Source organism: Bufo gargarizans, chromosome 2 (genome assembly GCF_014858855.1).
Source record: "Bufo gargarizans isolate SCDJY-AF-19 chromosome 2, ASM1485885v1, whole genome shotgun sequence".
NCBI lineage: Eukaryota > Metazoa > Chordata > Amphibia > Anura > Bufonidae > Bufo > Bufo gargarizans.
In genome coordinates, this window is record NC_058081.1 from 521,196,098 (window position 1) to 521,219,956 (window position 23,859).

Below are 23,859 nucleotides of genomic sequence, written 5' to 3' on the forward strand. Positions count from 1 at the left end.
TCGACAGAATACGGTAAGACCGTTCTATTACACTTTATGAGTTACAGTATTGATATCTACTTGTCATAGTTTGACATTTTTACCAGCAAGGGTGTATCTCATAGGATAACCCCACTATTGTTTTGTCCTGATTTATGTTGGTGTTTTGTATATTATATTTTTATTTATGGTCAGGGCTAGGACAACGTCGGCGTACTCAGAGAAACCTGCCCTGAACATAGTGGCTGAATTGTGCCGGAAGCCACGGGCGCGGGTACACCAGTGAGAAAAGGGGGCATACCTGATGGAAGTCTGAAAAAAGGCGGGAGGGGCGTGAGGCTCGGGCGCCTGGCTGAGCGGAGGGAAGGTGAATAAATAGCCAGACGCCCCTCCCACAAATGCAGGCTGGTAACAGCCTTAGAAGACCAGAAAGGCCGGATTTGGCGACCGGGCCTACTTAATCCCAAATTAAATGGCGTATGCACTGATCCCGTGGAACAGAGGGATAAAACTTAACATTTAATGTCAGTATATTCTAAAATAGATAGATAGACACCAGAGGATGAGCCTCTACAACAAACGATAATTAAAGACAGCCCTATGGGCATAAACTTGTACATATACATACATAGTGTGGCCAAGATGGTATAAGTAGTAAAAAAACAAGAACGTTCTCACCCGATTAACGACCAGGGTTTCTCACAGAGATGGCTAATGATGGAGACGGTCCTGAAGTACTTGATGGCCACACTGGAGACAAATAGGTATAGGTGCCCCTTTGACATAGGTGGGTAGCAGGGCGGTTAACCCTAGAGGGCCCTGAATAGGGGGCAGGGGCTAGTACGTCCTACCTACCTATACGGGGAACTTGCCCTGCTACCCACCTATGTCAAAGGGGCACCTATACCTATTTGTCTCCAGTGTGGCCATCAAGTACTTCAGGACCGTCTCCATCATTAGCCATCTCTGTGAGAAACCCTGGTCGTTAATCGGGTGAGAACGTTCTTGTTTTTTTACTACTTATACCATCTTGGCCACACTATGTATGTATATGTACAAGTTTATGCCCATAGGGCTGTCTTTAATTATCGTTTGGTAACAGCCTTACAATTTATGGTCAGGGTTAGGACAACGTCGGCGTACGCAGAGAAACCTGCCCTGAACATAGTGGCTGAATTGTGCCAGAAGCCACGGGCGTGGGTACACCAGTGAGAAAAGGGGGCAAAAACAACAGGTAGGTACAACACTTTTATTTACAAATTACAAAGCCAGTGATCGAAAGGCATGAGATATCTCGGCTTGAGGATTGGGTATATACCTGGTAAAGCAGGAGGACCGCCACCGCCCCATGGACCGGATGACGTGGGCCGGCACCCGATGTCGAGAAGCGGCGGAGGCTGCCCCTATGCGAAATGAGTGCCCTGAAATTACCTTGGGGTCATAGCCTAGTCCCTGGGCACGGGCATGGATATAAGAGATAAACTGAGAGGTGCTGAGAGGCTTGCCTGCATGCGGCAAGAGTGGGCTATTGGGCAATGAACCTCGGATGAGTGCTGTCAGTTGATGCAGCACTTGAACGGGGCACCAATTGTTCAAGGTTGGGTAGAACTTAACTTCAGAGGGGGGACCCGTCTGATTGGTTTTGGTGGAGGGTAGGAGGAGAGTGTAATGGCCCTGGCCCCATGACAGATGTTGCTTCAGAGGATGGTTTTTACGATTTGGATTGGCCAGAACCTCTCCGGGCCGAAGGAACCCATAAAAGGTGAGATACATGGCCGCTTTCAGAATCAGGCTAGTGGAGGGCCCAAAAGGATTCCCATCCAATGTTGAGGAGAGATCCCTGAACAATTTGCTGGACACTGGTTGCCTATGGCTCACGGACCCCTTCCCCTCCTTTTGAATGCCCCGAAGGGTGGCTTTAATAGCTTGGATGGAAAAGAAGGACCTGTGATGAGGAGTGGCCAGCATGGCGTGATGTTGAAGTCCGGCTAAATAAAGTCTGATGGTACTATACGACAGAGAGAGATGCGAGTGACAATAGGCCAGGAAGTCCATGATGTAGGAGATTTCGGAGTGTTGACCCCTCGGATGACTCTTAGAGAATTTATCAAACGCTCTTAGGCCAGCCTGATAATTTCTCGCCGTATTGCGTGACAACGATTTGGCGACCAGACCCTTGGCCTCCTCTAAGAGCGAATCTAAACCAGAACGAGGGCGCTGAATTGGGGCACCGGCGTGCCTGACCGATCCGCGTCGGGAATTTCCTGGAAGAAAATCGCAAAATTAGCACGGGAAAGCGCGTCCGCAGCCCTATTCTGTTCGCCTGAGATGTGTACGCAGCGCATGTGAAAATTGTGATGGAGGGATAACCACACTAACTTGCGCAACAACGCCATGATCCTGGGGGACTGGGCCCTGCCCTTGTTGACAATGTCCACCAAGGTCTGACTATCTGTAATGAACGTCACAGAAGTGTTAGACCAGTGGTGACCCCAGACCTGAGCAGCCGCCACTATGGGGTACAGTTCCAAAAGGGGGGAGGATTTTAGGGCTGCAGAGTCTGAGGCTAATTCTGGCGGCCATCCGGCAGCCAGCCAATGAGACCTGAAAATGGCAGCGAACCCGGAGGAACCAGCGGCGTCGGAGAAAACCATGGGGGAAGAGGAATCCCACTGTGGAACGAACAAAGAAATGCCATTCCAGTCAGAGAGAAAACTGCTCCACATGTCGAGATCTGCAATGGCCTGGCTGTCCAAATGGACGACGGAATCTTGCTCCGGGCAGAGGGCAGGAGACATAGCAACCTGGAAAGGAAGGCCCTGCCTTGAGGCATAATTCTGGAGGCGAAATTAAGCATCCCCAGCAAGGATTGGAGCTCCGCCCTGGTCAGTGAGTGAGACTGAACTGCCCGGGAGATGGCTGAGCGAATCCTGAGCAACTTCTCGCTGGGGAGGCTAGCCTCCATTTTAACGGTATCTAGGATGATGCCCAGGAAGGTGACTGTAGTGGCCGGACCCTCAGTCTTGGCCGTGGCCACGGGGACCTGGAGTCGGGAAAAAATATCCAGAAGTGAATGGGGAATGGAAGGGACCTGACTGGGCCTTTCAATGAGGAGAAAGTCGTCCAAGTAGTGAACGACCATGGATAAGCCACCGTGATGGTTGAGAATCCAGTGCAGGGCTTTAGCAAGTTGTTCAAAAAGCCAAGGGCTGCTCTAGGAGCCAAAAGTAAGCCGGTTGGCAAAGTAAAATTTATCTGCCCACTGGATGCCGTAGTACTTCCAAAGCTGCAGGTGTATTGGAAGCAGCTTGAAAGCATCGGCAATATCTACCTTGGCCAACCAAGCCCCGACACCTGCTTGAAGAATGTACTGGATGGCCTCGTCGACTGAGGAATACTGAATGGAATATTCCTCAGACGGAATGAGTGAATTAAGACTGGGGATGGAGGACATATGAGGCGCGGAGAGATCGTAAATGAGACGTTTTTTATTTGATGATAACTTTGTGACAAGGCCGATAGGGTTGATGCGCCACGACTGGAATGGGATCTTAAGGAAGGGACCAATGACGAACCCTTTGTCGACCTCTGCCTGAATGAGGGTGGTCACCGCCTCAGGGTCACTGGAGGCGGATAGCAGATTGGGGCCCATCCAGCAGCCCTGAGGGCGCGTGATAATGCCGGTGTGAAACCCCTCTCTGCACCCATCCAATAAGAAGGTGACAAAGGAACGATCTGGGTGGCCCTGCAGGAGTGCAGCCAGCAACTCCAAGTTGAGGTCGGCTAGTCAGGAGTCCCTGGCTGACTTCCTGGGACAGGAAGGACGAGGGTGAGCCCGAAAACAAAGGGAGCAGATGTGCAGTGCTCGGCACGCGTTGAAAGCACAGCCCTTGGCATTAAAATTATTGCACACCTGGCTACTGCCGAGGTACACAATAGGCCTGCCCAGTTTATCTAATGACGAGGAAGACCTGGAGGATCCGGAAGGACCTGGAGTGGGTGCTGACTGAGGATCTTGCACCGGATTAGGGCACCATTCCGTGAAATGAAAGATGGATTGGCAGATGGCACACAGGGGAGCCTTCAGACCTGCGAAGTGCCGGCAGAAAAACTCCATGTCCAAGTCTGCCCAGTTGGACATGAACTGAAATTGATTCAGGGCCGCGGCGGCTTTGGCAGAAAACGAACGGTGATAGTCGTAAAATGCCGAGCCGCCGTACTTGTGCCCCAAATCCGTAATCCGGTACAAGTAGGTGTCTAATTCTTCCCTGCGATTAGGGTGAGCGGAGCACATTACATCCCTGTAGAGGCTGAAGGCCAGTACAAACTCGGAAACCGACAACTTCCTATTTAGCCGAGCATCCTTGGCCTTCAACACCACGGAAACCTCTCTGCAATTAATCACCCGGTTTTCGGAAATATCCTGGGAGGCAATCAAAATGGATGCCAAATTTACGTCATTGCCTGCCAGGATATCCTTCTTAATATGCTCCGGAACGAAATGGGAAGGAGCAATCTGGGGGGTGGCAGAAGGCCTACCTGCAACGTCCGGAGGAATGGCAGGAATGACTGCCGAACCTGGATATTGCGGTGAAGCTGCTGGCCTGGTTTCTAAAACCGCGACCCTATTCTGAATGTCCGTGACTGAGCTAACGAGTCCGGCGATGGACGACTGGATCTGAGCTAGTGCCAGCCGGATGGAGTCGTTATTGGACCGCTCAGCTGTCGGACCCGAAGTGGTCATCAGGAGCCGGTATAATTCGACCTTGCGGGCAGTCGCGGGATGCCGAATCCCCCTGCGATTGAGTTCGGCGATCAACTTTGGCACAGTCCAACTCCTTAATGATGTGTTGCTATAATGCCCCGAGACGGATGATCCTGGCATGGAGAGGTTGTCCTCCATATCGGATATGTGAGACATGATGACCTGGGAAAAAAAGGGGAACTTATGTCTACCGGAAAAACGAAAGAAGCACAGACGGAAGCGGTAATAGCAGCCGAAAGAAAGTGAGAGACTGAAGCGTGTAAAGTGACCAACGGAAGAACCTACCTGACGGAATGTGAACGGATTTGGAAAGACGACTTCCAAAAAAAAACAACAATCGTTTGAGAGGAACTAATAAAAAAGAACGGACTTGAGTATCAAACTGACAGTTAACCCTGCCCCAGTGACCGTCTCTGAGCCGACTTACCTGGAATTGCCTCGAAATTCCTAGATGATACGAAGGAGAGGAAGGAAAAATAACAACCGCCCAATCTAAAGAAAGGAACAACCGACATCAGAATAGATATAAAACCCTAAGAAAACGGAGACAAAACCTGGGCGATCCAGGAACATAGACAACCTGGGCGATCCAGGAACATTGACAACCTGGGCGATCCAGGAACATTGACAACCTGGGCGATCCAGGAACATTGACAACCTGGGCGATCCAGGAACATTGACAACCTGGGCGATCCAGGAACATTGACAACCTGGGCGATCCAGGAACATTGACAACCTGGGCGATCCAGGAACATTGACAACCTGGGCGATCCAGGAACATTGAAAACCTGGGTGATCCAGGGACCCTGGAAAACGGAAAGACCAGGAGACAGAAGCAAATTGAGACAGAAAACAAAATCCGCTGTCTTAAAACAGTAAAGTGAAATCATCCCCTTCACCTAAACCGCAAATTCTGGTATTATGATGCTATGGCAAAAGGCGAAAGGCAAGCGAGTGCTGACGTGCAGATGGAAAAAAAAAAAAAAAAAAACTTCTTCCAAAAGGATACCCTTTCCCTCCCCTTTTTTTTTTTTTGAACAGCCTATGTATAGCTGCTCTGAGTTTAAACGGGCACATACATTAAGGGCCGGTGTTTTAGCCCGCAGGTAATCTGCTGGGGGTTGGGGAGCACAAATGAAGCTGCGCCCCCCCTGAAAAACAGTACTACCTGCATCATAAAACCACAATTGCCAACACCTCCTGTGCTGGAAGCCCTAGGAGCATAACTGGTTTCCAGATAAGATTTAGGAATCGGTATAGGCAGTATAACTGAACGAGCATCTTATTCATTCATTGACACTCATCCTGAGCCGGCATGTGACCGGCAAATCACGAAGCTAGGATGCCGCTCCCCCAACCCAGCCGCCTGTAATTCTGTGAGCGGAATATACTGGGGGAGAGCGGCATCTCAACCTCGCACCCCAGGGGCTAGAGACCAGGTCGGGCGTGAGGCACAGCTGGAATGGAGCCAGCTGAGCCCCGATTACCTGGCAGGCTGGCGTGTGGCGATGCGGACGTCGGCGGCACGTGAGCACAGTATACCGGAAGTAAAGACACTGGTCGGAAGAAGGAGCGCGATACCGCAGTGATGCGTGAGGCTTGGGCGCCTGGCTGAGCGGAGGGAAGGTGGATAAATAGCCAGACGCCCCTCCCACAAATGCAGGCTGGTAACATCCTTACAATTAGAAAAAGATTAAAAGTAACGTTTTAAACACGCATTCACCCTCCACAATCAGTGTAGGTTATTCTCGTATCTAAGATCTTCCCCCTCATGTCCACGCTTGCAATGCACAAATGGGGGGAAAATGTGCATGCAAAAGTCGGACAGGATCAGAGGAAGAGAGTTATATATAAAATACAGTTATAAATGAATACACATATACATAGATCTGTTTTATAATTGAGCCCCCTAGGAAATCTTTTGTCGAGATACAAAATATAAATGGCTTAATTGGTTGAATGTCAAAGGGGACGGATCTGTTTTCTCTGACACAATCTGGCACAATAGAAAACAGATCCGTCCTCCATTGACTTTCAATTGTGTTCAAGACGGATCCATTAAAGATAATACAAACTGATCCATTCTGAACGGATGCAGACGGTTATATTATCTGAACGGATCTGTCCATTATGGATCCAGACAAAACGCAAGTGTGAAAGTAGCCTAATTGGTCTTTATTAAAAATGTAATACAGAGCTGAGATGGTCTAGTAGCAGCCTGTGGATTTTCTGTGTTTTCCGTCAGACCAGAAGCAGACGGACTCCTTATCTCTGCTCCCTGACCTCCTAAACACTCATCATAGCTCAGTTCTTCTGATAAGAATGTGGGTTAAATAAGTGTTTTTTCTCCTCTCAGTAGTTTACAGATAAAGTCACAAAAGCTAGAAAAACAGTTAACCCTTTGTGACAGAACTGCTCAATATTTTTAATAAAGAGCAATTAAAAAAAATAACATGCAATCATAAACGGAAAAAAATTCAGATTATGTAGTGTACAAAATTGATTGTGTTGCCTACAATAAGTTCTAGGTAGAATGCACAACCTGAAAACATAAAACCCGTGTAGTTGAACACATTTCTGATGTTGGGAAAGAACATATTGGAGCATCAGGTGTCCAAAGACATTTCAGTGAAACATATGGTGGTTCACTAAAAACCCTTTGCGCATTGCATGCGTGGATATGAGGGGGGCTATCTTAGATACCTTTGTAGCTTGGTATTGTTTTAAATAGCAAGCGCGTTATGTCACAAACTATACTGCGAAGAAGAGCTTGGAAGGAGCGTGAAACGCGTAGGCTATGAAATACTGTAACTATTTATGTATCACTTTTAAAGAAGCTGAAATAAAGCATGAAGTGATGTTCTCGAGCACTGGAATTTTGTTTCTTGAAGGTAAGAGCAGGCAGCAGAAGCAAAGGTATGGTCAGAAGACAAGCCAGGTTTTGGCAAACATAACAGGAATGAAAAACACCTTAGCAAAGAATGGATCTTATTGCTCAGGACCTGAGTAATGGGACAGTCCCTTATAAAACCCACATCAGCAGGTGATGGTAAATGGCACTGAAAACTGGTGCCCACTGAGAGTTCAGGAGCTGCTCATATGGCTTAGCAGGCTCATCAACTTTTCACTTATGAGATTAGGTGGACATTGGGAAGGACGCAGGTGTCAATCATTATCTGGGAGGTAGACTTATAGAGCAGATACCACTTTAGGCGGTTAAATGATAATGACAAGTTCCCTTGGCATGGTGCTGTTTTATGATCCTTATGTTTAGGTGTTTATTATCATATACCGTTTATTCCCATTAATTCACTTTGACTAAGGCTGAATGCATTATACATCCATTTTAAGTTACAGCCACACGATCAGGTATCTGGATGCAGTGTCGGACTGGGGTGTCTAAGGTCCGCTAGGGGCTTACTGTAAAACTACATGCATATATTTCCTGCTCACACAGTGGCAGATAGCGCAAGATGATTGATTATGGGGTCCCTGCAGTGACCTGTGAAGGCAGGTCCCTGGGGAAGAAGAATGCTGGCTAGTCTGCCTATGTACCTAGAAGTCATCTCAGCCTCCTTATGCATCTATAATAACAAACTGGGTACCCAGTCTTTATATGAACTTAGGTCGGTTGTTGAAATGCTGTATGCTGTCTATCTACAGTATATGTTGTGCGGTCTACTGTGCCATGTGCCACTTGTGCAGGAGGTGCAAGGGGCCTACTGGAGGATTCACGTGTTACCTTGTGGGCCAGTCCGAGCCTGCCTGGATGCAGTTTTATAAGCCAAAACCAGAAGTTAATTAAAAAAAGAGAAGTTGATTCTGTCCTCTCTGCTTTTCCTCCTTTTATGAACCACCCCTTTGACTTCTAAAACTGCATCAAGAAACCCGATCTTGTAGCCATACCCATACTCACATGTCACGGCGCAAGCGTGACCGTCAGTTAAACCTGCAGTAGATCCGTGAAATATGCGAGCACGGACAAAGTTGTAAAATGATGTGCTACTTCTAGATGTCAGTTTATGCTACATTTACACCATGTGGCTTGCCAAACATAGAAAATATTGAGTACGCTGATCTGTATCTAAGTCACATCTTATTGGTTTGTTATTTTGCACAATCACATATGATCTGTCACTTCTCCTGACATGTCTTCTAATAACTACTTGCATTCCCCATGTAATAACAATTCTGGGGCCTCTGTTCTTATGACTCTATGTTGTGCCATTCTTATATCATCCCTACTAGAAGTTTATGAATGTAGTCTGCAATAAAGGTTCAAGTGGGTGTTACCAGTTGGGGATGTGTCCCTGCACAGTCTAACATTGGCTGCACTGATTGGACAGGGACACCTCCATCTGGTAACACCCAGGTGGACTTGCAGACTGTAGGTAATTCATTCATAAACTTCTAGTAGGACTAGTAGAGGCATGGCACAACAAAAAGTCCTAAGAATATATGCTCCAGTAACTGTTTAGTTACTACAACAGAGCGGTGAGGAGAGGTGTCAGGTCCTCTTTAAGAGGATCTTTCTTCATTTCTGTAAATTACATTACTGTCTACCCCAGATACTAATACTAAATACTCTCTTTAGGTATTGGCTATGCCTCGCAGGTGATTGAAAGCTACCTAAACATCTACTACATAGTCATCCTAGCCTGGGCGCTGTTTTATCTCTTCAACTCATTTACAGCTGAGCTGCCATGGGCTAGCTGCAATCACGTTTGGAACACAGGTAAGAAAGCCAGACCTATAACTCAGTGCCTAATTAGGAATACAGAAAACTTCCATTCCAAGGTCTTATTCAGACACTTGGTGTAAAATCCGTCCATTCTCCATCTGTGTGCTGTCCGTTTTTTTTTTGAGTGGACCAATGGACTTGAAGGGGCAAGTCTAGCATGAGCATTGGACCACAATAGTGGATGCTTTGGCCCATGTGAAAAACCGGACTTGTGACTTGGCCCGTTGACTATAATGTGTCAGTGTTCAGTCTGTGAGCTGCCCTATATTTATTGTGAAAAAGAACTCCAGAAATTGATCGTAGCCTAATAAATCATACGTGTTTTTATTTAATCTGCGGCTGGTGTTAAGTTTCAGACGATTTAGGCCTTTATCAAACTGGTGTCACTGTGGGAAGAGGGTAGATAGAAATTGTGCAGTAAGCGCTTAAAAGAAGAAAGCGTGCGTCCACTCTGCAGAGGGAATGAGCCGCAGCGGCACAAGTTTGATAAGGGCTTAAATTGGCTGAAACGCAACACCTGCCGCAGATCCAATAAAAACACGTATGATTCATTAAGCTACGATTCATTTCTGGAGTTCTTTTTCACATTGCTTGATGGGGTGGGAACCCGACTCCTAGAAATGTATACAGTATACTATTAGCAGTGTGCAACTAAGCAACTCTTTAATTCTGCCCTACACTTAGACATGAATATTGTGTGAATAGGCCCTTATAGAATCAAGATGTGGCAGGGGAATGGGGCATGCAGTACGTTAATACATATGTTTTCTCTCCACAGAAAATTGTGTTGATGACCTTGGAAATAACGAGAGTTTTACAGCATCTTCAAATGCTACATCCCCTGTTGTGGAATTCTGGGAGTAAGTCAGCGTAGACCACATGATATTACATTGTACTGCATGATACCTGTAAGTCCGCATATCCAAAGATATATGTTGCCATGTTCTCTACCTTTATAACTAGAAATAGAGCACTAGGTCTTTCTAATGGGATTGAGAACTTGGGAAACATCCGATGGGAGCTTGCTCTGTGTCTTCTTCTGGCTTGGATAATCTGTTACTTCTGCATCTGGAAAGGGGTCAAGTCTACTGGAAAGGTGAATTTGGACTCTTTATTCCAAAATATCACTGCGTTTCTATTTTTTGGGTTGGACTCAGACAGACCTGGGCTACCAGGCTAGGACTAGTCGTATCAGGATATCTGAAGGGGTGTTGTAGCTTAGAGTAGTAATCCCCTATAGATAAACCCTTTCTGTAAATTAGGTTCCCTGGCGATTTGTAAGAGTGTCTTTCTCTTCTGTGGGGGAACCATATAATGCATATTTATGGAAGCTAGTCAAATATATTTTTTTTTTTACCTTCTTATGCCCAAATATACAACCCATTCAATGAACTTCACTCAGTTACTTTGACCACATGAGCTGTCCAAGCTGAATTGTCAGCCCATCATCCATCACATTGAGTGGACTATTGTGAAGATAAACTTGCCCCTTTCTCCTGTATAGCCAGTTGCCACAGAGAATTCATGTTAACCCTTTCAAGTGAAATAAAATAAGAAGTTTATAACTTTTCATAGGGGAAATAGGCAAATGTCCACAAATATCCAGACTTCACAGTACCCCTGCTCCAGGGCACTACACATGCATACAATCTCACATATATACATATACCCACATACACAAACTTACATATATACACTGTAGGAAGGCGCAAGGGTCCAACGTTGACGGAAGGTATGTGTCACCGAGGTTACTGGCTTTGGTGGACTAAGAGCCAGTTTTCATGTGTCAGCAGCAGTTGCTGTTTGACACCTAGCTATTTCGTATAGTTGTATAGCTGATCCGGGACGGCTCTTACTGGGAGTAGTCAAAGTGCTGGGTGGGTGACTTCTCCCCATGTTCCAGGTCGGGTCTTGACTGGCCTATAAAAAAAACAGCCGGTGGTGTCAGCTGTGTGTGATTACCTCTCTCTCTGACAGAGGAGCTCTGGCAATCGCTGGATTGGGATCTGAGCCGTGTGCTAGGCTGGAGGTCTGCTCTGTCCTGAGCAATGCCGATCGGGTGTGAACTAACACCTAGGATAACAGATGACTGTGTTGCTGTATGAACTGTCTAGGTGTGAACGAACACCAAAACTGCAAATGGACTGTCGTACTGTTTTGTTGCCATAAGTGTGAATAAAACACTGAAGTTTTTTTTTGTTACAAACTGGTCTTTGCCTCTATACTGCGTCCACTTGTTCTGTCTACCAGAGCAAATCCCCACAACACATATACACACATTCATATTTACACATATACAGACATACACATATGCACATACTGCACACACTATAATACTTAGGCAAGTGTGAAAAAAATGCTGCAAAGTCAGAATGCATAAAAAAAATAGAAGTGTTAATAGTTAAAATTTTCAATTACAATGCAAAGTGAATGAACAAAAGAGAAATATAAATTCAATCAATATTTGATGTGACCGCCCTTTGCCTTCAAAACAGCATCAATTCTAGGTATACTTGTGCACAATTTTTTAAAGGGACTCAGCAAGAGGTTGTTCCAGACATCCTGAAGAATTAACCACAGATTTTCTGTATGTAGGCTTGGTTAAATCCTTCTGTCTCTTTATGTAATCTCAAACATACTCAATGATGTTGAGACCAGAGCTCTGTGGGGGCCATATCATCACGTCCAGGTCTCCTCGTTTTTCTTTAGCCTCAAGATAGTTCTTATTAGGCTTCACGAGCATGACTGTATTTTGTCTGAACCACATTTTTTGTGGATTGCATACAGACCTATTTATTTCAATGGGTCCACCCAAAAAAACAGCACACATACTGTATGTCATCTGTGTGCTGTTCACATTTATGTGTCCATTCCACAAAATATAGGACATGTCCTATTCTTGACCATATCGCGGACAAGAATAGTCATTTCATGCTCGCTTCGGCAGCACATATAAAAAAAATTGGAACGATACAGAGAAGATTAGCATGGCCCCTGCGCAAGGATGACACGCAAATTCGTGAAGCGTTCCATATATAAAAAGAAAAAAAAGAATAGTAATTTCTAGTAAAGGGAGTAAATGAGACTTGCACACAGAAGGTGTCTGTATTTTGCGGAACCATGGTTTGCAGACTGCAATATGGGTACAGTCATGTGCATGAGGCCTTAATAAGCTTGGCTGTATGTTTGGGGCTGTAGTCCAGCTGCAGTATAAGTATTTGGAGCCAATAAGACACCTTCCTGCTGGTATTCCATGATGGGTAAGTATCTGCAAATTGCGGATCCGCAACACACGGACACCTGCAATGTGCGATCCGCAATTTGCGGATCGCACATCACAGACACTATAATAGAAAATGCCTTTTCTGGTCCGCAATTGCGGACAAGAATAGGACATGTTCTATTTTTTCAGGAACGAAATTGCGGATCCCGAAAAAACGGATGCGGATCCCGAAAATGCGGATGCAGATCCAGGAAATGTGGATTTGCATCCGTTCCAGCCCCATTTAAAGTGAATGGGTCCGCAAATTGCGGAACGAATGCGGACCCAAATTACGGACGTGTGAATGGACCCTTAGGACACTATTAAAGGGGTTGTGCCACTAATATAAATAGCCCCCAGATACCGCATTTTCCCCAAATACCACCATTTGTCAAAACTGTCTTATTCTGAAGTTATTAGCCTACCAATGCAGGCGGGGGTCTGATGTGGAGTGGACTTCACCAGGTCTCCCGCTGTCAGAAGCTGCTGATGAAATCCTGCTGCAGCAATGACCTAAAGGGTTAGTGGTGAGTATCATCACTTTCAATCAGTGCCTGGTAGATGGGAAAAATAAATACATTTCAGCTCTCTGCCGCCGCCACCCACATGCTGATGTCCAAGGCACACGGCCTCCAGTGCCTAGTTGCAAATAAAATCCTGCAAGCAATTCAACTATGCATGAAAAGATAGGGAATGGGATGCAGAAAAATTGCCAATTTGAAATATTTGGCTCTAACACAAGGCAGTTTGTTTGCCAAAGCGCTGGCAACAAGTGAAGCATGATGAAGGTTCCTTATTAGTTTGGTTCTATATTTCAGCAAATGGACTTGGGGATTTGGTCAGGATTAATGCTGAGAAATATATGCAGATACTTATCCTTCATGCAATACCATCAAGGAGGTGTTTCATTGGCTCTAAATGTATTCTGCAGTAGGACAACATCCTCAAACATATGGTCAACGTTATTAAGAACTTCTTAATAGTAAAGAAGAACAAGGAGTCCTGGAAGTGATGATATAGCCTCCACAGAGCCCTAAACTCAACATCATCTGGGATTGCATGAAGAGACAGATAGATTTGAGCAAGTCTACATCCACAGGAGATCTGTGGTTAGTTCTCCAAGATGTTTGGAACAACCTCCCTGCTGAGTTCCTTCAAAAACTGTGTGGAAGTGTACCTAGAAGAACTGATGCTGTTCTGATGGCAAAGGGCGGTCACATCAAATATTGACTGGATTGTTTATTCACTTTGTATTTTTAATTGATAAAGATAAGCTATTAAGGCTACTTTCACTGCCGTTTCTGGGTCCGTCTGTGAGATCCGTTTCAAGGCTCTCACAAGCGGCCCCAAACGGATCAGTTTAGCTCCAATGCATTCTGAATGGATGCGGATCCGTTCAGAATGCATCAGTTTGGCTCCATTCCGCTCTGGAGGCCGTGCGGAGCCATACGGATCCGTCCTGACTTACAATGTAAGTCAATGGGGACGGATCTGTCTACATTGGCACAATATTGTTGTAATTGTAAACTTATCCGTCCCCCATTGACTTTCAATGTAAAGTCAGGACCGATACGTTTGACTTACACTTAGACTTTTTTAGACTAAGTGTATGCAGACGGATCCGTACTGAACGGATACCATCGTTTGCATTTATAGGTGCGGATCCGTCTGTGCAGATACCAGAGGATCCGCACCTAAGGCAGGTGTGAAAGTAGCCTAACACTTGTATTTTTTTAAATAATTGTTTCTTTGCAGCGTATTTTCCACAGCTGCCTACAACTTTTACTGTATATATAAATATATATATATATATATATATATATATATATATATATACTAGCAGAAGGACCCGGCTTCGCACGGGTATGTTTCATGTATTTCATTTAATGTTTCTGTGTGTCCTTAAAAGATATCGACAGTATCCCACATAACAGTGACATCTACAGCACCATGCCCCCTTAACAGTGAACTCCACAGTCCCTCACCCCTTAACACTGACCCCTCCACAGTGCCCCACCTCCTTAACAAGGGATTTCCACAGCAGCCCATCCCCTTAACTTTGACCTTCACAACAGCCCACGGAGCCCCTTTAACAGTGAGTTTCATAGCTCCCCACTCCTTTGACATTGACCTCCTCAGGGGTCCGCCCCCTTAACAGTGACCTATACAGCACCCCACCCCTTAACACTCACCTCCATAGGGGACCGTCCCCTTATATGTTCCCTGCCCCCTTAACAGAGACCTCCACAGCACCCGTCCCTTAACAGTGACCTCCACAGTACCCCGCTCCCTTAACAGTGACCTCACAGTACCCTGCTGACTTAACAGTGACCTCCACAGCAGCTGCCCCTGTAATAGTGTGCCCTGCCCCCTTAACAGTGACCTCCACAGTGCCCTGCCCCTTTAACAGTGATCTCTACAGCGGCCTGTCCCCTTAACAGTAACATCCACAGTGCCCTGCCCCTTTAACAGTGATCTCTACAGCGGCCCGTCCCCTTAACAGTAACATCCACAGTGAACGCCCCTTTAACAGTGACCTCCACATTGCCCGTCCCTTTAACAGTGACCTCCACAGCAGCTGCCCCTTTAATAGTGGCCCCTGTCCCCTTAACAGTGACCTCCACAGTGCCCGCCCCTTTAACAGTGACCTCCACAGAAGCTCCCCCTTTAATAGTGCCCCTGCCCCTTAACAGTGACCTACCTCCACAGCAGCTTCCCCTTTAATAGTAGCCTCTGCCCCCTTAACAGTGACCTCCACAGTGCCCTGCCCCTTTAAGGATAGGGCTACATGACGACATGTGTCGTGTGACATTTAGTCGTACCAATGTGGTGCAACAATTTTTATAATGATAGGCTATGGTTTTGCACTGCGACATGCTGCGACTGTGACACGACAGTCGCAAAAAATCCTTCCAAGATGGATGCATATAGCAGTGTAGTTGGGCCCTATATGTCGTGCGACTTATCGTCGTTTAGCCCCAGCCTAAAGCTGACCTACAGCAGTAAAGAAAAATGGCTGGGTTGTTATGGAAACCTGGAGTAAAACTGTGTGTATGTGGAGACTAAGGGCCTGCGAGCTTCTATTGGCTGATAAGGGACATGTGACCGTGTGTATGGCAGTTGGGGGCTTGTTTTGGCTAATACAGGTAATTTTTGGGGAATATCTCAGGAACGGTACGTCCTAGAGAGCTGAGACCCGGTCTAAAACCTTCCCGGACACCTGATGTACCTGTGTGCCAAATTGGTGAAGATCGGTCCAGTTGTTTGGTTGCACATAAAGAACAGACAGACGTCCAGACAGACAGAAATTCATTTTTATATATAAAAGATACTAGCAGAAGGACCCGTCTTCACACGGGTATATTTCATCTATTTTATTTTATGTTTCCTTTCCGTGTGTCGTAAAAAGATATCAACAGTTTCCCCCATAACAGTGACCTCTACAGTGCCCGCCCCTTTAACAGTGACCTCCACAGTGTCCACCCCTTTACCAGTGACCTCCACAGTGTTTGCCCCTTTAACAGTGACCTCCACAGTGCCCTCCCATTTAACAGTGACCTCCACAGTGCCTGCCCCTTTAACATTGACCACCCCTTTAACAGTGACCTTCACAGTGGCTGCCCCTTTAACAGTGACCTTCACAGAGGCCGCCCCTTTGATAGTGACTTCCACCATGCCCGCCTTTTTAACAGTGACCTCTACAGTGCCCACCCTTTTAACAGTGACCTCCACAGTGCGCACCCGCTTAACAGTGACCTCCACGGTGACCGCCCCTTTAACTGTGACCACCCCTTTAACTGTGACCTATTGGCTGATTAGGGATATGTGACCGTGTGTACGGTCTATTTATGGCTGTGTTGTTATCAAAACCTAGATAACTTATATTGACCGCCACACTAGGGGTGGGCGATATAGGCGATATGCGATATGGATTTTCGCCATATCGCCTATATCGCCGGACCGCGATATGATCGCGCGCACCATGTTCTGAGCCGGCCGGCACAGCGGAGGGAGGAGGAAGGAGGAGGGAGTCCCTCCCTCCCCACTGTGCGCGGCTGCCGCTGAACACCAATGAGGACCGAGGAGGAGGAGGGGAGGGACTGTGGCCACTGCACTACCAATGAATGTGCCGGCCATATCCCTCAGGGTCCCCCTCCTCCCCCCCATCATTGGTGGCAGTTTGCAGTTCCGATCGGAGCTCTCTGCTCACTAACATACCATGGCAGCCAGGACTTCAGCAGCGTGACTCCTGGCTGCCATGGTAACCGATCGGAGCCCCAGCATTACACTGCTGGGGCTCCGATCGGAACTGCAAACTGCCACCAATGGGGGGGGGGGACCCTGTGGCCACTGCCACCAATGATTAATACTGGCGAGGGAGGGAGGGGGGGTTTGCGTTACCAGAGGGGGCAGATCAGAGGTTGGGGAAGGGAGGCAGATCAGAGGCTGGGGAAGGGGGGCAGATCAGAGGCTGGGGAAGGGGGGCAGATCAGAGGCTGGGGAGAAGATCAGAGGCTGGGGAAGGGGGGCAGATCAGAGGCTGGGGATAAGATCAGAGGCTGGGGAAGGGGGGCAGATCAGAGGCTGGGGAGAAGATCAGAGGCTGGGGAAGGGGGGCAGATCAGAGGCTGGGGGGGGCAGATCAGAGGCTGGGGGGGCAGATCAGAGGCTGGGGGGCAGATCAGAGGCTGGGGGGGCAGATCAGAGGCTGCGGGGGGCAGATCAGAGGCTGCGGGGGGCAGATCAGAGGCTGCCGCCATGGTCAGCTCCCTGCTGTTGTGTGCACTATGCACAGGGCAGCAGGGAGAGTGTAAAGTCCTATTCACCCTAATAGAGCTCTATTAGGGTGAATATGACAAGGGTTCTAGCCCTTAAGGAGGCCAATAGTTAATAAATAAAAAGTAAAAAATAAATAAAATTTAAACCCCCCCCCCCCCAATATAGAAAACAATATATCGCAATATATATCGCATATCGCACATGCTTAAAATTATATCGCAATATAGATTTTAGGCCATATCGCCCACCCCTACGCCACACCTCATATGACTCTTTAACAGAGCCCGCCCCTTTAACATCGACCACCCCTTTAACAGTGACCTCTACAGTGCCCACCCCCTTTAACAGTGACCTCCACGGTGACCGCCCCTTTAACTGTGACCACCCCTTTAACTGTGACCACCCCTTTAACTGTGACCTATTGGCTGATTAGGGATATGTGACCGTGTGTACGGTCTATTTATGGCTGTGTTGTTATCAAAACCTAGATAACTTAAATATGAACTTATATTGACCGCCACACCTCATATGACTGAATATTTAAGGACCTGCGAACAGCTAAAAGCTGTGATCAGTTGTTATGGAAACCTGGAGTAGGACCTGCGAGCTTCTATTGGCTAATAAGGGACATGTGATCGTGTAAATGGCAGTTCGGATTTAAGTGAAAGGCTTGTTGGCTTCTATTGGCTAATGCAGGTCATTTTTTGGGAATATCTCAGGAACGGTACATCCTAGAGAGCTGAGACCAGGTCTAAAACCTTCCCGGACACCTGATACCTGTGTGCCAAATTTGGTGAAGATTGGTCCAATCGTTTGGTTGCGCATAAAGAACATCCAGACAGACAGACAGAAACGAATCTCTTATATTATAATAATGAGTTTCTGTCTGTCTAGACATCTGTCTGGACGTTCTTTATGCACGACCAAATGACTGGACCGATCTTCACCAAATTTGGCAAACAGGTACATCAGGTGTCCGGGAAGGTTTTAGACCGGGTCTCAGCTCTCTAGAACGTACTGTTCCTGATATATTCCCCAAAAATGACTCACATTAGCCAATACAAGCATGCAAGTCTTTCTCTTCATATCCCAACTGCCATAAACACAGTTTTACTCCAGGTTTCCATAACGACCCAGCCATTTTTCTTTACTGCTTAAAGGGGCGGGCACTGTGGCGGTTACTGTTTTTAAAAGGGTAAGTACAGTGGAGGTCACTGTTATTAAAGGGGTGGGCACTCTGGAGGTCACTGTTATTAAATGGGCGGGCACTGTGGAGGTCACTGTTATTAAAGGGGTAGGCGCTATGAAGGTCCCTGTTAAAGGGATGGTCACTGTGAAAGTCACTGTTAAAAGGGGCGGGAAATGTGGAGGTCTCTGTTAAAGGGGCGGGCACTGTGGAAGTCACTGTTAAAGAGGCGGGCACTGTGAAGGTCACTGTTAAAGGGGTGGCCACTATGAAGGTCACTGTTATAGGGGTGGTCAATGCTAAAAGGGGCGGTCACTGTTAGGCTGGTTTCACACGGGCGTTGCGGAAAAATGTGCGGGTGCGTTGCGGAAACACCCGCGATTTTTCCGCGCGAGTGCAAAACATTGTAATGCGTTTTGCACTCGCGTGAGAAAAATCGCGCATGTTTGGTACCCAAACCCGAACTTCTTCACAGAAGTTCGGGCTTGGGATTGATGTTCTGAAGATTGTATTATTTTCCCTTATAACATGGTTATAAGGGAAAATAATAGCATTCTGAATACAGAATGCTTAGTATAATAGCGCTGGAAGGGTTAAAAAAAATAAAAACGTTAACTCACCTTATCCCCATGATCGTGTAGATCCCGGTCTGTTCTTTAGCTGTGGGCTGAATGACCTTTGGTGATGTCAGATCACATGCTCCAATCACATGGTCCATCACCATGGTGATGGAGCATGTGATCTGACATCACCAAAGGTCCTTTAGTCACAGCTAAAGAACAGACCGACCGGGAACTAGGCGATCATGGGGATAAGGTGAGTTAACTTTTTTTATTTTTTTTAACCCTCCCAGCACTATTGTACTATGCATTCTGTAGTCAGAATGCTATTATTTTCCCTTATAACCATGTTATAAGGGAAAAAAATTCAGTGAATAGACTGTCACCTAGAACCCATGCGTGGAAATCACACCGCATCCGCACTTGCTTGCGGATGCTTGCGATTTTCACGCAACCCCATTCATTTCTATGGGGCCTGCGTTACGTGAAAAACGCTGAATATAGAACATGCTGCGATTTTCATGCAACGCATAAGTGATGCGTGAAAATCACCGCTCATGTGAACAGCCCCATAGAAATGAATGGGTCAGGATTCAGTGCGGGTGCAATGCGTTCAACTCACGCATCGCACCCGCGCGGAAATCTCGCCCGTGTGAAAGGGGCCTTAAAGGGGCGGGCACTGTGGAGGTCACTGTTAAAGGGATGAGCACTGTGAGGGTCATTGTTAAAGGGGTGGGCACTGTGGAGGTCAATGTTAAAGGGACGGTCACTGTGGAGGTCAATGTTAAAGGGGCGGTCACAGTGGAGGTCAATGTTAAAGGGGCAGGTACTGTAGAGGTCACTGTTATGGGGAAAACTGTCGATATCTTTTTACGACACACGGAAACATAAAATGAAATAGATTAAATATACCCGTGCGAAGCCGGGTCCTTCTGCTAGTTTATATACACAGCATGTGCTGCTAGGCTGATTTACAGTCAGACGAGGTTAAATACCGGACCGGATTGAAGTGCCGGTCCAGGTTTTGGCAGCACCTGGCTGTCTTTAAATAGGCAGCTGGGCTCAGAAGCCGTGTCTCTGTGTTGGGATCTGGGAGCCTTGTGTCTGGATGAAGGCTTGCTACCTGTTTGGCATGAAAACAGGTTGGTGCTGCTATGGTCAAGGACTCTTTGAGGCAGAATTGCTGCATGGTGTGAATTACCACCAACACCGCAAGGTGACTTTTTGTTTGATTATGACTGCTTGTTTTGTCACTTGCCTAAAGGGTGAATAAAACTCTGAACTGTTTGATCCAAAGAACTTGTTGTTGCCTCTATACTGCGTCCGCTAATCCTGTCTACCAGAGTGAAACCCCACAAAATATATACACGCACACACCTATTCTGTGCATATATAAATATATACACACACATATATACATACACACATATGTCCACGTACCTTTGCTGCAGGCTGTTGGGGGGGGGGGGGGCACTGATCCAGCTTTCTCTTCTGCTAGAGCAGACAGGGAAGCTTAATGTCATGAGAAGCGAGGGCCAGTCCAACCAAACCTGCAGCGAGTTACAGCTGCTGTCTGGTAAGAGGAGCTGATGGCCCCTTGTAAAGTCTGAGGGAAGAAAGGGCAGGGATAGTGTTGGGAGAGCGGATCTGGCGCCCCTTTCAGGATGACAGGTTATTGTGCCCTGCAGGGCCACACAGGTGACACAAGCTGAGCCAGACTTCTGGTGCATTTAGCTTAGTAAATCTTCCCGATTATGTTGAAGGCATATATGACATAATATGTTAACAAACTCTTCTCAATACTGCTCCCGCTTGTATCAGGTGGTATATGTCACAGCCACATTTCCCTATGTGATGCTAATCATCCTGCTTGTTCGAGGGGTCACTCTTCCTGGAGCATATGAAGGAATCATGTTTTATCTGAAACCTGACATCACGAGGCTCAAGGACCCTCAGGTGAGGTGGGTGGCGGGCAATAATGAATACGCTACTATTTTGTGGGATGGGGGAGGCTCACATTTCTGCATAAGTGGTTGTCCTGAAAATGTCATTGTATCCTAGCAGTTTTAGGAAATAAAGGATGGACACAGTGACTCTGCAAATAGTATCATGCATAATAAGTTTAGATATTTCGGGACATTTCATGATTATTGTACTTGTACTTTGTTTCCACTGCAGGTCTGGATGGATGCTGGAACCCAAATCTTCTTCTCATATGCCATCTGTCAGGGTTGTCTGACAGCACTGGGGAGCTATAATAAATACAACAACAACTGCTACAGGTATGCAAACTATCACTGTTCCACAGTGACCAAGGGGCAAGCTATTTAAATGCCTCTTGACTTGCTTGGCCACATCTTACAGAGCATTGTCTTTTCTTTTCTTCATCTTCAGGGACTGCATTGCTCTTTGCTTCCTGAACAGCATAACCAGCTTTGTGGCTGGATTTGCCATCTTTTCAGTTTTGGGGTTCATGGCACGGGAGCAGGGTGTCCCAATTTCACAGGTGGCTGAATCTGGTAAGTTAAGGGCTCTCAGTTCTAGATAAATGACTGCATGGGCCGCCTGAGACCAAAATCACTATTTATGGGGAAAAAATATAGCAGTGTCGAGTCAAACCATGCAGCTTCTGGGGCCCATGCAGAAGAGGGGCCCAACTGAGGATGGTTTATTGCCCTGACTTTAGACCCCCAGTAGAAACACCTTGATTGTAAACCACTTGTAGTGGAACCTTGATTGCAGACCTGTTGTAGTAGAACGTTATTTTCAGACCTCTCTTATATCAGAACCTTGATTAAAGACCTCTTGTACAAGAACATATAATTTAGATCTCTTGTAGTAGAACCTTTAGTGTAGATCTCATGTAGTAGAACACTGATTGTACATTTATTGTAGTAGAACTTGGACTGTAGGCCTTTTGTAGAAGAACCATGATGGCCTTTTATAGTAGATTATAGTAGTTTTATAGTGTATTATAGAGCTCTGCAAACAGAACCTCGATTGTAGACCTCTTTGTAGCAAAACCTTTATTGTAGATCTCTTTGTAGTAGAACCTTGATTGTAGACATCTTGTAGAAAAGCCTTAAATGCATCCCTATTATAGTAGAACCTTCATTATAGACCTGTTGTAGTAGAACCTTGATTATAGACCTCTTTGAGAAGAACCTGGATTGCTAACTTCTTGAAGTAGAGCCTTCATTCTAGACCTCCTGGTCTTGACCTCATGAAAAGTAAGGTCACGTGGAAAAGAAAATCTCAAACTAATTGACAACTAAAAATGGTAATTCTCTTGGGGCGGGATCATCCAAAAATATACTTGCTATTCAGTATGCACTGTAAGCGTCATATGTTTTATCATTATCTCAACAGAGTCTTGAAATATTCTTATTGATATATTCTGTTTCTCATAGGTCCTGGTCTAGCATTTATTGCCTATCCAAAGGCGGTGACCATGATGCCAGTGTCTCCTCTTTGGTCTTGTCTCTTCTTCCTTATGCTCATCTTCTTGGGACTTGATAGCCAGGTATTGGTTTAAGAAATAAATAAGCTGGAAACAGGGTTTTATTTGGCATGCAAATGGCCTTACACTATTTTTGACAAATCTGTCAGTGTTGTATACGTTGGCCCCTATTTACTAATGTGAGTGCAATTATAAATTTTTGTAAATTGCAGCAAAATTTGGTGCCAGAGGGTCTGGCTTAGCAGTAAAGGGGCCTGAGATGCGACACTTTTTAGTCCAAAAAATAGTGCCAGAATTCTGTCGCAAAGTAAGCTTACCAATAGTTGTAGTGTCCCAACTGGGATAGTACTAGTGGATAAATGGTAACTATTATGTGCTCTTTGATATGTCTTAACATAATTCTACATTTACAGGAGAATGCTCTATTATTTTGTACTAGTTTTACACAGTTTGTCTTTACTTGCTAAGAAATGCTGTAATAGATCTTTAAATATGTCTTGAGCATGTATTGATGTGGCTGGGGCAACTTTCTATCTTTTCTATTAACAGTCTTCTTGAAGGAGCGCGGAGCAAGGCTAGCTTTGAGTTTGTGCTTCCTTTCCAGTGTAGTTAGTATGGAGCAGTCTTAGGGCTCATTTACACGACCGCGTGAAGCCCATGTCGTATTGCGGACCGCATTTGCTGATCCGCAATACACGGGTCCTGTTCCATGGCCATACCGCATCACAGATGCGGACCCATTCATTTCAATGGGTCCACAAATCCAGAAATGTGGAAAGGTGTGGAACGGAACCACGGAACGTTACACTACGGAAGCACTAAGGAGTGCTTTCTGAAGTTCCGTTCCGTGCTTCCACACCGTAAAAAGATAGAGCTTGCTCTATCTTTATGTGGAACGGAGGGATTGCGGACCTATTCAAGTAAATGGGGTCGCTATCCCTATGTGGCTGCCACACGGCAGGTGCCCATGCTTAGCCGACCGCAATTTGTGGTCCACAGCACGGGCACAGGCTTCACACGCCATGTGAATAAGCCCTTAGGAGAAGGATGCATCTGTGAGGAGAAGACATAGGTCAGGAGTCTCACAGCCCACGACTACGTCTTAGGCTTCCAGCCTGGCCTAGCAA

General features: G+C 46.3%; 1 protein-coding gene and 1 non-coding gene across 2 annotated transcripts in view; both read left to right on the forward strand.

Annotated features, from left to right (window-relative positions):
* Positions 1 to 23,859, forward strand: part of LOC122928503 (sodium- and chloride-dependent betaine transporter-like) — a 75,131-nt gene that overhangs the window by 45,407 nt on the left and 5,865 nt on the right. The window contains exons 4-10 of the mRNA XM_044281404.1: positions 9,339 to 9,479; positions 10,264 to 10,345; positions 10,449 to 10,581; positions 21,094 to 21,228; positions 21,451 to 21,554; positions 21,667 to 21,791; positions 22,683 to 22,795. Of these exons, the coding sequence (XP_044137339.1) occupies positions 9,339 to 9,479; positions 10,264 to 10,345; positions 10,449 to 10,581; positions 21,094 to 21,228; positions 21,451 to 21,554; positions 21,667 to 21,791; positions 22,683 to 22,795 (833 nt within the window). The remainder of the gene's footprint in view (positions 1 to 9,338; positions 9,480 to 10,263; positions 10,346 to 10,448; positions 10,582 to 21,093; positions 21,229 to 21,450; positions 21,555 to 21,666; positions 21,792 to 22,682; positions 22,796 to 23,859) is intronic.
* On the forward strand, positions 12,417 to 12,524 carry LOC122929806. The gene has a single exon (XR_006388025.1). It is a non-coding gene; the product is annotated as a U6 spliceosomal RNA (small nuclear RNA).